Consider the following 15,490-nt stretch of genomic DNA (forward strand, 5'->3'; position numbering starts at 1 on the left):
CACAGTGGGGCAAAAAAGTAATTTATCATCATAGGTACACTTCAACTATGACAGACAAAATGAGAAGAAAAAAAAAATCCAGAAAATCATATTGTAGGATTTTATATGAATTTATTTGCAAATTATGGTGGAAAATAAGTATTTGGTCAATAACAAAAGTTTCTCAATACTTTGTTATATACCCTTTGTTGGCAATGACAGAGGTCAAGCGTTTACTATAAGTCTTCACAAGGTTTTCACACACTGTTGCTGGTATTTTGGCCCATTCCTCCATGCAGATCTCCTCTAGAGCAGTGATGTTTTGGGGCTGTTGCTGGGCAACACAGACTTTCAACTCCCTCCAAAGATTTTCTATGGGGTTGAGATCTGGAGACTGGCTAGGTCACTCCAGGACCTTGAAATGCTTCTTATGAAGCCACTCCTTCGTTGCCCGGGCGGTGTGTTTGGGATCATTGTCATGCTGAAAGACCCAGCCACGTTTCATCTTCAATGCCCTTGCTGATGGAAGGAGGTTTTCACTCAAAATCTCACAATACATGGCCCCATTCATTCTTTCCTTTACACGGATTTGTCATCCTGGTCCCTTTGCAGAAAAACAGCCCCAAAGCATGATGTTTCCACCCCCATGCTTCACAGTAGGTATGGTGTTCTTTGGGTGCAACTCAGCATTCTTTGTCCTCCAAACACGACGAGTTGAGTTTTTACCAAAAAGTTATATTTTGGTATCATCTGACCATATGACATTCTCTCAATCTTCTTCTGGATCATCCAAATGCTCTCTAGCAAACTTCAGACGGGCCTGGACATGTACTGGCTTAAGCAGGGGGACACGTCTGGCACTGCAGGATTTGAGTCCCTGGCGGCGTAGTGTGTTACTGATGGTAGGCTTTGTTACTTTGGTCCCAGCTCTCTGCAGGTCATTCACTAGGTCCCCCCGTGTGGTTCTGGGATTTTTGCTCACCGTTCTTGTGATCATTTTGACCCCACGGGGTGAGATTTTGCATGGAGCCCCAGATCGAGGGAGATTATCAGTGGTCTTATGTCTTCCATTTCCTAATAATTGCTCCCACAGTTGATTTCTTCAAACCAAGCTGCTTACCTATTGCATATTCAGTCTTCCCAGCCTGGTGCAGGTCTACAATTTTGTTTCTGGTGTCCTTTGACAGCTCTTCGGTCTTGGCCATAGTAGAGTTAGGAGTGTGACTGTGAGGTTGTGGACAGGTGTCTTTTATACTGATAACAAGTTCAAACAGGTGCCATTACAGGTAACGAGTGGAGGACAGAGGAGCCTCTTAAAGAAGAAGTTACAGGTCTGTGAGAGCCAGAAATCTTGCTTGTTTGTAGGTGACCAAATACTTATTTTCCACCATAATTTGCAAATAAATTCATTAAAAATCCTACAATGTGATTTTTCTGGATTTTTTTTCTCATTTTGTCTGCCTTAGTTGAAGTGTACCTATGATGAAAATTACAGGCCACTCTCATCTTTTTAAGTGGGAGAACTTGCACAATTGGTGGCTGACTAAATACTTTTTTGCCCCACTGTATATACACCAAGCTTGTAGTGTCATACCCAAGAAGACTCAATGCTGTAATCACTGCCAAAGGTGCTTCAATAAAGTATTGAGTAAAGGGTCTGAATACTTATATAAATGTGATCAGTTTAAAAAAAAAAAAAATTTAATTTGCAAACATTTCTAAAAAACGTTTTTTTGGATTGTCATTATGGGGTATTGTGTAGATTGATGAGGAAAAAAAACATTTTAATATATTTTAAAATAAGGCTATAATGTAACAAAATGTGGAAAAAGTCAAGGGGTCTGAATACTTTCCGAAGGCACTGTATATCAGCATTTTATATGTATTTGACACCTTTACCTGTTGTATATGGGCATTGTTAGGGCCGTTAACAAACTCATCTAGTTCGGCCAGTCTGCCAGTTTTAGCCAGAGCAAAGATGAGCTCTGTCTCTACGTAGGACTCCCGGGCCTTCTTACGAGCCATCTGAAGGAACTTCACCAGATCCTCCCAGTTATCTACAATGCACACATCATACATTACAAACACACAAACATTATACACTACATGACCAAAAGTATGTAGACACTTGCTTGTCGAACATCTCATTCCAAAATCATGGAGTTGGTCCCAACTTTGCTGCTATAACAGCCTCCAATCTTCTGGCAAAGCTTTCCACTAGATGTTGGAACATTGCTGCGGGGGCTTGCTTCCATTCAGCCACAAGAACATTAGTGAGGTCGGGCACTGATGTTGAGCGATTAGGCCTAGCTCGCAGTGGGCGTTCCAATTCATCCCAAAGGTCTTCGATGGGGTTGAGGTCAGGGATCTGTGCAGGCCAGTCAAGTTCTTCCACACCGATCTCAACAAACCATTTCTGTATGGACCTCGCTTTGTGCACAGAAGCATTTCATGCTGAAACAGGAACGGGCCTTCCCCAAACTGTTGCCACAAAGTTTGAAGTAAAGAATCATCTAGAATTTTATTGTATGCTGTAGCGTTAACATTTCCCTAGCCCAAACCACAAAAAACAGCCCCAGATTACTATTCCTCATCCACCAAACTTTACCGTTGGCAATATGAATTCAGGCAGGTAGCGTTCTCCTAGCATCCTTCAAATCCAGATTAGTCCGACTGCCAGTTGGTGAAGCGGATTAATCACGTCATAGAAAGCGTTTCCACTGCTCCAGAGTCCAATGGCGACGCTTGGCATTGCACATGGTGATCTAAGGCTTGTGTGCAGCTGCTCGGTCACAGAAACTCATTTCATGAAGCTCCTGACGAACAGTTCTTGTGCTGACGTTGCTTCCAGAGGCAGTTTTGAACTCGGTGGTGAGTGTAGCTTAGTTATGGTGATGTGTTGTCTTACCGTTCTTGCTGGCCGCGCTGACCACCTCCATGTAGGCTGACGGGTCGTCAGCTTTGATGTAGGAGTCGATGGCCTCTTTAACCAGGTCTCTCTGGAGCTGGGCTCTGGCCAGCTGACTCCATACAGCAGCCTCATTACAACGCTCTGCAAACTCATAGGCTCTGTCCAGGTTGCTGATATGCTCGATCAGAACCTAGAGACACAGGTGGACGGTATGGTTACGCTGTGTGAATGAGTAAATAGCACAAAGAAAAGTATTATTGGTATTAAATAGAGGGTACCGTGATCAAATATTTGTAAGGAGCACAAAGAAAAGCAAAGCATTATTGGTGCATTGAAATAAAGCAGATACAATGATTAGCTAAATATTTGGATCATCTTCAGACTCTTGTTTACCTGAATGGCGGAGGTGTTGACGTCAAACTTCTTGAAGATGGCGAAGGCCTCCTCAAAGAGCTCGTTGCTGATGGCGATGTTAGCGATGTCTGGGGCGTCGTAGTTGTCCAGGCGGTTGATGTACTCCATCACACGTGTACGGTCTGCCTTGATGGCCGTCAGGATCAACAGGTTCTGGAGGTTTCTGGAGGAGAAACAGAAGATAAAGACGCTAGATAAGATATCAACCACAGATATTAGTAGAACTTCTGAAATATTTTAGTCTTCTCATCCTCGAAGCTTAACTTTGGTGCCAAGTAGTGTGTGTGTGTGAGTGAGAGAGAAAACGTGTGGTGACTGACCGGTGCTCGCTGAAGACTGAGTTGTCCAGTACAATCTTCTCCAGTAGTTCGATGAGCTCATTGGGCAGGTCAGCGGTCATAAAGGCCTTGACAGTCACCGATACCTCCTCTGGGTCCTGGGTCTCTGACAGAGCTGTCTGCACCACCTGGCCAACACAAGTTACCACAGGTCAGAACACAAGGAAGCAGGTAAAACACAGTTTACCAACACAGGGTTATGAGAGGGTATTCTACTGACCTGGTCTATGAGTTGGCGTCTATAAGGGTTGTTCTCCTCTAAAACATTGGCCCATAGTTCTGGGTCTTTCCGTCTGACCAGGTAGCGAGCCTCACTCTTGAACAGGGAGTTCTCATTGCACACCTACAACAGAGCACAATGAAACCACATCAATCAATGCATCATAGTCGTGTGTGTGTGTGGGAGGGTGTACGAGCGTGCGTGCGTGCTCAGACCTTGATAAGGTCCAGGTCACACTGGCCCCTCTCATAGGCGACACAGGCGAGGTGGGGGTCTCTCTTCTCACAATACTTCCCCACTACAGTGCTGTCGTAGAAGGTGTTCTCCTTCAGGAAGCGCTCCGGGTTGTTGTTACTGTCTATGTAGATCTTAGCCAAGGCATTGTGAGTAGCCGGCTCCTCACAGCCCTCGTGGATACGAGACTCCAGCCACGGCAACAACAGCTTCAGTCTGGGGGGGACACGCAAAATTTACTTCTGAGAGCCCCTTTCCAACACCTAAGTCACACACAATACTTGGAATTTGAAGTATGGTCTCACAGGGGGAAAAAGAGGCCTGAAAGACTAAATGTTGAGGAAGTACAGGAGCAGACAGTGTTGGAGACCATGTGTGTAAGTGGTGTGTCTGTACCTGTTCCTCTTCTCTACCTCCGCCACCAGCTCGTCTGTGGAGAACTGTCCTCTCACCACCAAGATCAGGTTCTTAATGACCTCTTCAGCACAGTCTACATCCAACAGACCTCCTATCACCACCGGCAGCCGGCTAGGGTTCACCTACACACACACACATCAATGCGAGGCAATGACAGCAGAAAATATTTCTAGGATAGCTAATGCTATTGGTAAAACCAACAATAAGGTATCTTGACATGTTTCATCTTCCTTCCCTGCAGTGCTGTGTTCCTCCTCACTGTGCCTACTGCCAGACTGATGACTCTTACCTTCTGAACATAGATCTCAATGTACTTCTGCAGAGTGTTGCGGTAGAGGTAGAGAACCAGGTCATGGACAAAGTCAAAGCGGTCACACACTATGATCAGAGGCAGCTGGTCTGTCAGTTTAGCCTCCTGATGAGAGAGAAAGCGAGATTGTAGTCTGCTAGACTAACGACTGTGCTAAACGTTCCCCCAACCAACCCTGCTAGGGTCGCCCTGGTACCTTGAGGAAGTTCTTGACCCTGTCCGGGTCGTAACAGTTGCTCTCTCTACAGATGCGTTCCACCTCCTTGATCTGTCCGGTCTTACAGGCCGCCTGGATGTATTTAAAATGAACGTCGGGGTCCTGGCTAAAGTTCACTATGGAACCCAGGAAGTAGAACACACCTAGGGGAGGAAGAACACCGTTTCACATTGGATTCCTAGTTTCCCTGTGAATGCCGCCCAGGTAAACCAACACATAAAAAAAGAAGGGGGTTGTGTGTCTTTTTGGGGCGATAGGACCATAAAGAGAGGACAGCAAAGGTAGGAGATGTAAACCCATGGTATACCCCTTTTGTGTTAGCAAATTCACCAGGGACCACCTCATAATCAGACTCAAGTACAATAAAAATAACCTACAAGGAGTTTTACTTTGGATTCTGCAGTACATGGCTGATAAACCAAGTCTCAGGCATGGGAAAATATCATTTTTAAAGGCCGCCTCTTGGCATCGGAGAGAAAATTTTGCAGTTTTCAAGCTAATTTCCCGCAATTCTACTCATTTTGCCATGAGGCAGATAACACTTTACAAGCTTAAATTACAGTGCATTCATGTAAAATAATTATAAAATGGGGAATAGTATTGAGTTTAACAATTTATAATTGGTGGAGTGCTGTGGATACCAATATCCCTGTGAGCCTCCATGGCCCATGTTGCCCAGAGTTAAGAACATACATTGTAGATAATAATATTACATTGTATTGTATTACACACAGGTCACAAGCTGACACGTTTTAAAACATAATAGGCCAGATCCAGACATACCCTCAAAGCTCTTGAAGGACTCGAAGAGATCCACCAGGGCATTTGTTCCCAGCTGTTCGTGGTATTTAGATGCCACCTGGACACACAGCTGAAGGTTCTGTCGGATGTTGGCTGATAACATGGCCCGAAGACACTCTATAGAGTCCTCTACTGACAGGGCGCCAAAGAAGTTCACCAGCCACTGCAGGGAGAGAGGATAGGGTTACTACAACACATCCCACACAGAGGATACATTTAAACACACCTACAGGTACATACCTCAGGGTTGAGCAGGTGTGTGTGTACGAGAGTCCTTTTGATGTCGAACAGGTCAGTGTAGTGCTCTAGAGCCCTCTGCAGCAGCCCAGCCTTCTCACACAGCTGGGCGATGTGGGCTCGGTCATAGTGACTAAACATCTGGTTTCCCAGGATTGCATCGGCCACCTGGATACACGCACAAGTTATAATACAACGGACCAATAGAAACACAACTGACATAATGAAAGGTGTGTGTGTTTACCTGGGGAGCATGGAGGAGGTTCATTTCCAGTAGGCGTGTCTGTAGGTGTCCCTCGGCTGGCTGGTTGTTCTTCAGAGCGTCCAATAGGAATGAGGTGCACTGCTGGATCAGACTGCCCTCCATGAACACATCCACTATCTACACCAATCAGGAGAGAGAGGGGACATCAGCAACCAATCACAGGAGAGAAAGAGGTAATCAAGTGTCATAGGGAGTACACTACTGGATCAGATTGCTCTCAACCCTAATACAACCTCTGGTGCCATTGACACCGTGTAGATCCCAAAACAATCGTTTAGGTATGATAAGTAATATGGTAATTGCACCACTTTCTGATATGCTACGGTATACATTTTGAACCTCTCCAATCTGCTATACTTTAGTACCTAAGAGCTAAGGTTCAGAGGGGGATTTGCTCTCAAAGGAGCAGCTTATAAGGAACCAACAGGAAGACAGTATAATATTCATTTGAAAGAATTCCATTCAGAATGTGGGAATCATCAGGTAGCATGACATTACCTCTAAACTCATGATTATAGGCGTGTGTCCAAAAAGGCATCTTATTATTATTATTATTATTATTATTATTATTATTATTATTATATAGAGAACTAAAGTTGACCAGGGCCCATAGGGCTTTGGTTGAAAGTAGTGCACCATGTTGGGAATAGGCAACCTAAATCTGTGGTTGTGGGCAACTTGTACCCAGAGCCAGTTCAGACAGGAGGAAGGGAAAGTTGATATGCCATTAAAAGGAGGAAGGCTCACTCAGTCAGAGAATTCCTGGCATTGCTCTCCCACATGGAATAACAAACCGGGAGGCTCCCACACTGGGCAGTGTGTGTGAGTGTCTGTTACCTGGTTGATGTTGGCCAGGGGCTCCTCATCTGCAACCAGCATCTGAGAGAACTGTAGACCCTGTTCTGGACTGACCCGCATCACATTCCTCAACAGAAACACCCAGTCTGGAGAGTAGCCCACCTACACCAGGGAGAGAGAGGGGGAGAGGGAGGCCACATCACAACACCGTCATCTGATGAGACAAGCAGGATCCCATGCCAAATCTGAATTCATAGAGGAAAATGCTATGAGATACTATGAGAGTTGTGCATCCCAAATGACACCATATTCCCTTCATAGTGCGCTACTTTTGACCAGGGCACTATACTGGGAATAGGGTGCAATTTGCAACACATCCAAAGAGATGTCCATCCACTCTGGAAGTGAATTGTACCTTCTTGGCGTAAAGCACTATCTTCTGGAACTGTCCGGTCTCAGCGAAGCACTGGATCACCTTGCTGGGTACGTTGGCCCTGAGGTAGACGCTGAGGGCCAGAGTAGGATCTACTGCCTTAACCAGGTCACCAAGCTCCTCACAACACTCCAGCTACACACACACACAGTACATCAACTGTAGCTATACTGCAATTTCAGAGTAAATATACAAAGGGAACAGGTTGAAAGTCTCAATGGACCCTGTTAAAGGACTCCTGTTTACATAGTGTGTGTGAGCATTGTACTAGCTCAGACTTTGCTGATAGCTACTTTATTGACAAAAAGTGTACTTACTATGACAGATATGTGGTTGTCCCACCTAGCTATCTTAAGATGAATGCACCAACAGTAAGTCTCTCTGGATAAGAGCATCTGCTAAATGACTACCATGTCAATGTGGCAAAACTGTCTAGTCCACAGCTGAATCTCCAGTCAGTCTTACCTTATCCTCTTTCAGCCACTTCTCCAGCAGCTGCTTGCGTCCCTGCTGTAGCACGGGCCTGCACAGCTCCAGAGACTCAAACTTGTTGAGCTGGCCTTCGTCCAGCAGGATGCCAAAGTACTGAAGCAGGGGAGAGGCCTGGCCCGGCTGGCCTGGCACACTCTGGAACTTACGGATGGTCTCCGCTGTACGCAGGATACCCTGGAGGAGGGAGGGGGAGTATAGGAGAGGAAGAGGACAATATAGTGTTATTGTAGCGAAGTGTATAACAAAGCTAAGGAGGATATATTCAAAGACAATATTCTCCTCTTAGGTTTGCAAAATTCCAATAACTTTCCCCAAATTCCCAGGTCTTCCAAAAATTCTGGTTGGGGGTTTCTGGATATCCTGCTTATTCCCTCCTTATTCTGGGAATCCTCCAATTGGAATTTCAGGAAAGTTACTGTAACCCTCCTCCAGACCGAACAGATCATCTCCTCTCCCCTGGCCCTGTGGTCTGACCTACCTTTGGTGTGGAGGCAGCCACCTTGGCAGCCTCGGAGTAGGAACCCTGGGCGAACAGCGTGTTGAACTTCCTGGCAAACAACTCATCTGCCCCGGCCAGGTTAGAACGCATGGCCATCCTCAGGCCCAGGTCTGGGTTCTGCAGCACGTTGGTGGCATAGTTAACTATGTTCTCCTCCTCCACACACACTGACAACACCTGAGGGGGGATGCATCAAATGAATTGTCTGCTACTGAACAAAGCCCTATTCAAAGTACAGCACAACATAAGGAATAGGCTGCAATTTGGTACACCACCCAAATCAAATCAGTCAATCAATGGATGATTAACTCTGAATAGCTTGTTATGTGTATATGCTTTCACATGTATCCACTAAAAAAACTAAATAACTCTAGTGTTCCTGTAGTATACAGACGGTAACTCTGATGGGATTTAGAGGAGTTCTTACCTGTCCCTTCTTGTTAACCCCGATGATGCCGGAGGTGGGTTCGTGGGGGGCGGTGACGAAGATGGTCTCAGCGCTGATGCGGTTCATATAGATACACACTCCCGACTCCAGATCATACAGGTGGATGTAGCCATACTTAGTGATCAGGTAGATCACGCCATGCTTGGTGCCAATCTGAGTTCAGAATCATGGGGTACAGCTATTACACCCTGTGTATGGGCCAACGACAACTATGGGATCTCTTAGCAGTGTACAACACCAAGACAAATTCCTATCAACATTGTTGAACGGCAGTTAAGGTTTTTAATAGTTAAAGAAACCTGAACTGAGAGGTGTGTGTGCAGGTTGCAGATAAGTGAATAAGATAAGGGAAAACACAACCCGAGCACAAACAGCTTCAGTTGTATTGGTTAAATACACAGAAAGAAAACCTCCCAGCCAACAGAGTTAGTCTAACCCTTCTGATATACTGCACAACTCATTAATTTCATTCAGGCATTTTGAGAGCCACCCTAAGCCTTCCCTGCTGGGTCTTTAGGGGTCCTTACCTGCATGGCGACGGGGAAGTCTGTCTGCGCCTCGGGAGGGAAGAACACATCAACCGCCTTCTTGGTAAATGGCTGGTTCCCTGTGGCCGGGTGACCCACCTCTATGATATGCAGCTGGAACACAACACGACCACACGTCAACATATTGACCGCATACTATCCACAGTAACATTTTGACAGCATACTAACCACAGTAACATATTGACAGCATACTAACCACAGTAACATACTGACCGCATACTAACCACAGTAACATATTGACCGCATACTAACCACAGTAACATATTGACCGCATACTAACCACAGTAACATATTGACCACATACTAACCACAGTAACATACTGACCGCATACTAACCACAGTAACATATTGACCGCATACTAACCACAGTAACATACTGACCGCATACTAACCACAGTAACATATTGACCGCATACTAACCACAGTAACATACTGACCGCATACTAACCACAGTAACATACTGACCACATACGAACCACAGTAACATATTGACCACATACGAACCACAGTAACATATTGACCGCATACTAACCGCAGTAACATATTGACCGCATACTAACCACAGTAACATATTGACCGCATACTAACCACAGTAACATATTGACCGCATACTGACCGCAGTAACATATTGACCGCATACTAACCACAGTAACATACTGACCGCATACGAACCACAGTAACATATTGACCGCATACTAACCACAGTAACATATTGACCGCATACTAACCACAGTAACATATTGACCGCATACTGACCGCAGTAACATATTGACCGCATACTAACCACAGTAACATACTGACCGCATACGAACCACAGTAACATATTGACCGCATACTAACCACAGTAACATATTGACTGCATACTAACTACAGTAACATATTGACCGCATACTAACCAGTAACATACTGACCGCATACTAACCACAGTAACATATTGACCGCATACTAACCACAGTAACATATTGACCGCATACGAACCACAGTAACATACAGACCGCATACGAACCACAGTAACATATTGACCGCATACTAACCACAGTAACATATTGACCGCATACTAACCACCCATAACCACAGTAACATACTGACCGCATACTAACCACAGTAACATACTGACCGCATACTAACCACAGTAACATATTGACCGCATACTAACCACAGTAACATACTGACCGCATACTAACCACAGTAACATACTGACCGCATACTAACCACACATAACCACAGTAACATACTGACCGCATACTAACCACAGTAACATATTGACCGCATACTAACCACAGTAACATACTGACCGCATACTAACCACAGTAACATACTGACCGCATACTAACCACAGTAACATACTGACCGCATACTAACCACAGTAACATACTGACCGCATACTAACCACAGTAACATACTGACCGCATACTAACCACACATAAACACAGTAACATATTGACCGCATACTAACCACAGTAATATATTGACCGCATACTAACCACACATAACCACAGTAACATACTGACCGCATACTAACCACAGTAACATACTGACCGCATACTAACCACAGTAACATACTGACCGCATACTAACCACAGTAACATACTGACCGCATACTAACCACAGTAACATACTGACCGCATACTAACCACAGTAACATACTGACCGCATACTAACCACAGTAACATACTGACCGCATACTAACCACAGTAACATACTGACCGCATACTAACCACAGTAACATACTGACCGCATACTAACCACATTAACATACTGACCGCATGCTAACCACAGTAACATACTGACCGCATACTAACCACAGTAACATACTGGCCGCATACTAACCACAGTAACATATTGACGGCATACTAACCACAGTAACATATTGACGGCATACTAACCACCCATAACCACAGTAACATACTGACCGCATACTAACCACAGTAAAATATTGACCGCATACTAACCACCCATAACCACAGTAACATACTGATCGCATACTAACCACAGTAAAATATTGACCGCATACTAACCACCCATAACCACAGTAACATACTGACCGCATACTAACCACAGTAAAATATTGACCGCATACCAACCACCCATAACCACAGTAACATACTGACCGCATACTAACCACCCATAACCACAGTAACATACTGACCGCATACTAACCACAGTAAAATATTGACCGCATACTAACCACCCATAACCACAGTAACATACTGACCGCATACTAACCACAGTAAAATATTGACTGCATACTAACCACCCATAACCACAGTAACATACTGACCGCATACTAACCACAGTAACATACTGACCGCATACTAACCACAGTAACATACTGACCGCATACTAACCACACATAACCACAGTAACATATTGACCGCATACTAACCACAGTAACATACTAACCACACATAACCACAGTAACATACTAACCGCATACTAACCACAGTAACATACTGACCGCATACTAACCACAGTAACATACTGACCGCATACTAACCACAGTAACATACTGACCGCATACTAACCACAGTAACATACTGACCGCATACTAACCACAGTAACATACTGACCGCATACTAACCACAGTAACATACTGACCGCATACTAACCACAGTAACATACTGACCGCATACTAACCACAGTAACATACTGACCGCATACTAACCACAGTAACATACTGACCGCATACTAACCACAGTAACATACTGACCGCATACTAACCACAGTAACATACTGACCGCATACTAACCACAGTAACATACTGACCGCATACTAACCACAGTAACATACTGACCGCATACTAACCACAGTAACATACTGACCGCATACTAACCACAGTAACATACTGACCGCATACTAACCACAGTAACATACTGACCGCATACTAACCACAGTAACATACTGACCGCATACTAACCACAGTAACATACTGACCGCATACTAACCACAGTAACATACTGACCGCATACTAACCACAGTAACATACTGACCGCATACTAACCACAGTAACATACTGACCGCATACTAACCACAGTAACATACTGACCGCATACTAACCACAGTAACATACTGACCGCATACTAACCACAGTAACATACTGACCGCATACTAACCACAGTAACATACTGACCGCATACTAACCACAGTAACATACTGACCGCATACTAACCACAGTAACATACTGACCGCATACTAACCACAGTAACATACTGACCGCATACTAACCACAGTAACATACTGACCGCATACTAACCACAGTAACATACTGACCGCATACTAACCACAGTAACATACTGACCGCATACTAACCACAGTAACATACTGACCGCATACTAACCACAGTAACATACTGACCGCATACTAACCACAGTAACATACTGACCGCATACTAACCACAGTAACATACTGACCGCATACTAACCACAGTAACATACTGACCGCATACTAACCACAGTAACATACTGACCGCATACTAACCACAGTAACATATTGACCGCATACTAACCACAGTAACATATTGACCGCATACTAACCACAGTAACATATTGACCGCATACTAACCACAGTAACATACTGACCGCATACTAACCACAGTAACATATTGACGGCATACTAACCACAGTAACATATTGACGGCATACTAACCACAGTAACATACTGACCGCATACTAACCACCCATAACCACAGTAATATACTGACCGCATACTAACCACAGTAAAATATTGACCGCATACTAACCACAGTAACATACTAACCACACATAACCACAGTAACATACTAACCGCATACTAACCACAGTAACATACTGACCGCATACTAACCACAGTAACATACTGACCGCATACTAACCACAGTAACATACTGACCGCATACTAACCACAGTAACATACTGACCGCATACTAACCACAGTAACATACTGACCGCATACTAACCACAGTAACATACTGACCGCATACTAACCACAGTAACATACTGACCGCATACTAACCACAGTAACATACTGACCGCATACTAACCACAGTAACATACTGACCGCATACTAACCACAGTAACATACTGACCGCATACTAACCACAGTAACATACTGACCGCATACTAACCACAGTAACATACTGACCGCATACTAACCACAGTAACATACTGACCGCATACTAACCACAGTAACATACTGACCGCATACTAACCACAGTAACATACTGACCGCATACTAACCACAGTAACATACTGACCGCATACTAACCACAGTAACATACTGACCGCATACTAACCACAGTAACATACTGACCGCATACTAACCACAGTAACATACTGACCGCATACTAACCACAGTAACATACTGACCGCATACTAACCACAGTAACATACTGACCGCATACTAACCACAGTAACATACTGACCGCATACTAACCACAGTAACATACTGACCGCATACTAACCACAGTAACATACTGACCGCATACTAACCACAGTAACATATTGACCGCATACTAACCACAGTAACATATTGACCGCATACTAACCACAGTAACATATTGACCGCATACTAACCACAGTAACATACTGACCGCATACTAACCACAGTAACATATTGACGGCATACTAACCACAGTAACATATTGACGGCATACTAACCACAGTAACATACTGACCGCATACTAACCACCCATAACCACAGTAATATACTGACCGCATACTAACCACAGTAAAATATTGACCGCATACTAACCACCCATAACCACAGTAACATACTGACCGCATACTAACCACAGTAAAATATTGACCGCATACTAACTACCCATAACCACAGTAACATACTGACCGCATACTAACCACAGTAAAATATTGACCGCATACTAACCACCCATAACCACAGTAACATACTGACCGCATACTAACCACAGTAAAATATTGACCGCATACTAACCACCCATAACCACAGTAATATACTTACCGCATACTAACCACAGTAACATATTGACCACATACTAACCACAGTAACATACTGACCATACATATCAACATACTGACCATACATGTCAACATACTTACTGCATACTAACCACACATGACCACAGAAACATACTAACCACAGTAACATACTAACCACAGTAACACACTAACCACAGTAACACACTGACCACAGTAACACACTGACCATACATGTCAACATACTTACTGCATACTAACCACACATGACCATAGTAACATACTGACCACAGTAACACACTGACCACAGTAACACACGTCAATATACTGACCACAGTAACATACTGACCATACATGTCAACATACTTACTGCATACTGACCACAGTAACACACTGACCACAGTAACACACTGACCACAGTAACACACTGACCACAGTAACATACAAACCATACATGTCAACATACTGACCACAGTAACACACTGACCATACATGTCAACATACTTACTGCATACTAACCACACGACCACAGTAACATACTAACCACAGTAACATACTGACCACAGTAACATACTTACTGCATACTAACCACACAACCACAGTAACATACTAACCACAGCAACACACTGACCACACACGACCGTATGCATTTTGCATTATGACCACATAGTAACATACAGTAACCACAAAACAACAAGTCTGCACAAGTCTTAACAGTGATTGGCATTAATATTGCACATGCATATATGGTGAGTCCTGGTTTGAACTGGAACTAGGTTCACCATGCCTGTATATCCCCCAGTGTCCTCTTCTCACCTTGCCACCAGCCTGGCTGCGCACAGCAAAGCAGAAGAGAGTGGAGGCTTTGGTGTTGCCCTCCACCTTAAACTCTCCGAAGGCTGCAGCATGTCCCTCGATGGGCTGGGACACCTTCCTGTCCACAGAGTACAGCTGCATGGCCCCCACCACACGGTTTTGCTGCAGGATAGAGGAGAGAGAAG

The 15,490-nt window shown here is 44.3% G+C and overlaps 1 protein-coding gene across 3 annotated transcripts in view; it reads right to left on the minus strand.

Annotated features, from left to right (window-relative positions):
- The window catches only part of cltcl1 (clathrin heavy chain like 1), a 42,792-nt gene that overhangs the window by 15,025 nt on the left and 12,277 nt on the right, over positions 1 to 15,490 (minus strand). For all 3 annotated transcript variants that reach the window (XM_021621794.3, XM_090190916.1, XM_021621792.3), the window contains exons 4-22: positions 15,306 to 15,467; positions 9,541 to 9,654; positions 8,993 to 9,166; positions 8,545 to 8,742; positions 8,040 to 8,240; positions 7,557 to 7,709; positions 7,181 to 7,303; positions 6,323 to 6,460; positions 6,082 to 6,246; positions 5,824 to 6,004; positions 5,020 to 5,183; positions 4,803 to 4,928; positions 4,493 to 4,635; positions 4,078 to 4,312; positions 3,863 to 3,985; positions 3,625 to 3,770; positions 3,284 to 3,467; positions 2,888 to 3,080; positions 1,879 to 2,036 (exon numbers count right to left, since the gene is read on the minus strand). In XM_021621794.3, the coding sequence (XP_021477469.3) occupies positions 1,879 to 2,036; positions 2,888 to 3,080; positions 3,284 to 3,467; positions 3,625 to 3,770; positions 3,863 to 3,985; positions 4,078 to 4,312; positions 4,493 to 4,635; positions 4,803 to 4,928; positions 5,020 to 5,183; positions 5,824 to 6,004; positions 6,082 to 6,246; positions 6,323 to 6,460; positions 7,181 to 7,303; positions 7,557 to 7,709; positions 8,040 to 8,240; positions 8,545 to 8,742; positions 8,993 to 9,166; positions 9,541 to 9,654; positions 15,306 to 15,467 (3,081 nt within the window). The remainder of the gene's footprint in view (positions 1 to 1,878; positions 2,037 to 2,887; positions 3,081 to 3,283; positions 3,468 to 3,624; positions 3,771 to 3,862; positions 3,986 to 4,077; positions 4,313 to 4,492; positions 4,636 to 4,802; positions 4,929 to 5,019; positions 5,184 to 5,823; positions 6,005 to 6,081; positions 6,247 to 6,322; positions 6,461 to 7,180; positions 7,304 to 7,556; positions 7,710 to 8,039; positions 8,241 to 8,544; positions 8,743 to 8,992; positions 9,167 to 9,540; positions 9,655 to 15,305; positions 15,468 to 15,490) is intronic.

The sequence above is a fragment of the Oncorhynchus mykiss genome, chromosome 11 (assembly GCF_057628025.1).
Source record: "Oncorhynchus mykiss isolate SJ-2025 chromosome 11, ASM5762802v1, whole genome shotgun sequence".
Classification (NCBI taxonomy): Eukaryota; Metazoa; Chordata; class Actinopteri; order Salmoniformes; family Salmonidae; genus Oncorhynchus; species Oncorhynchus mykiss.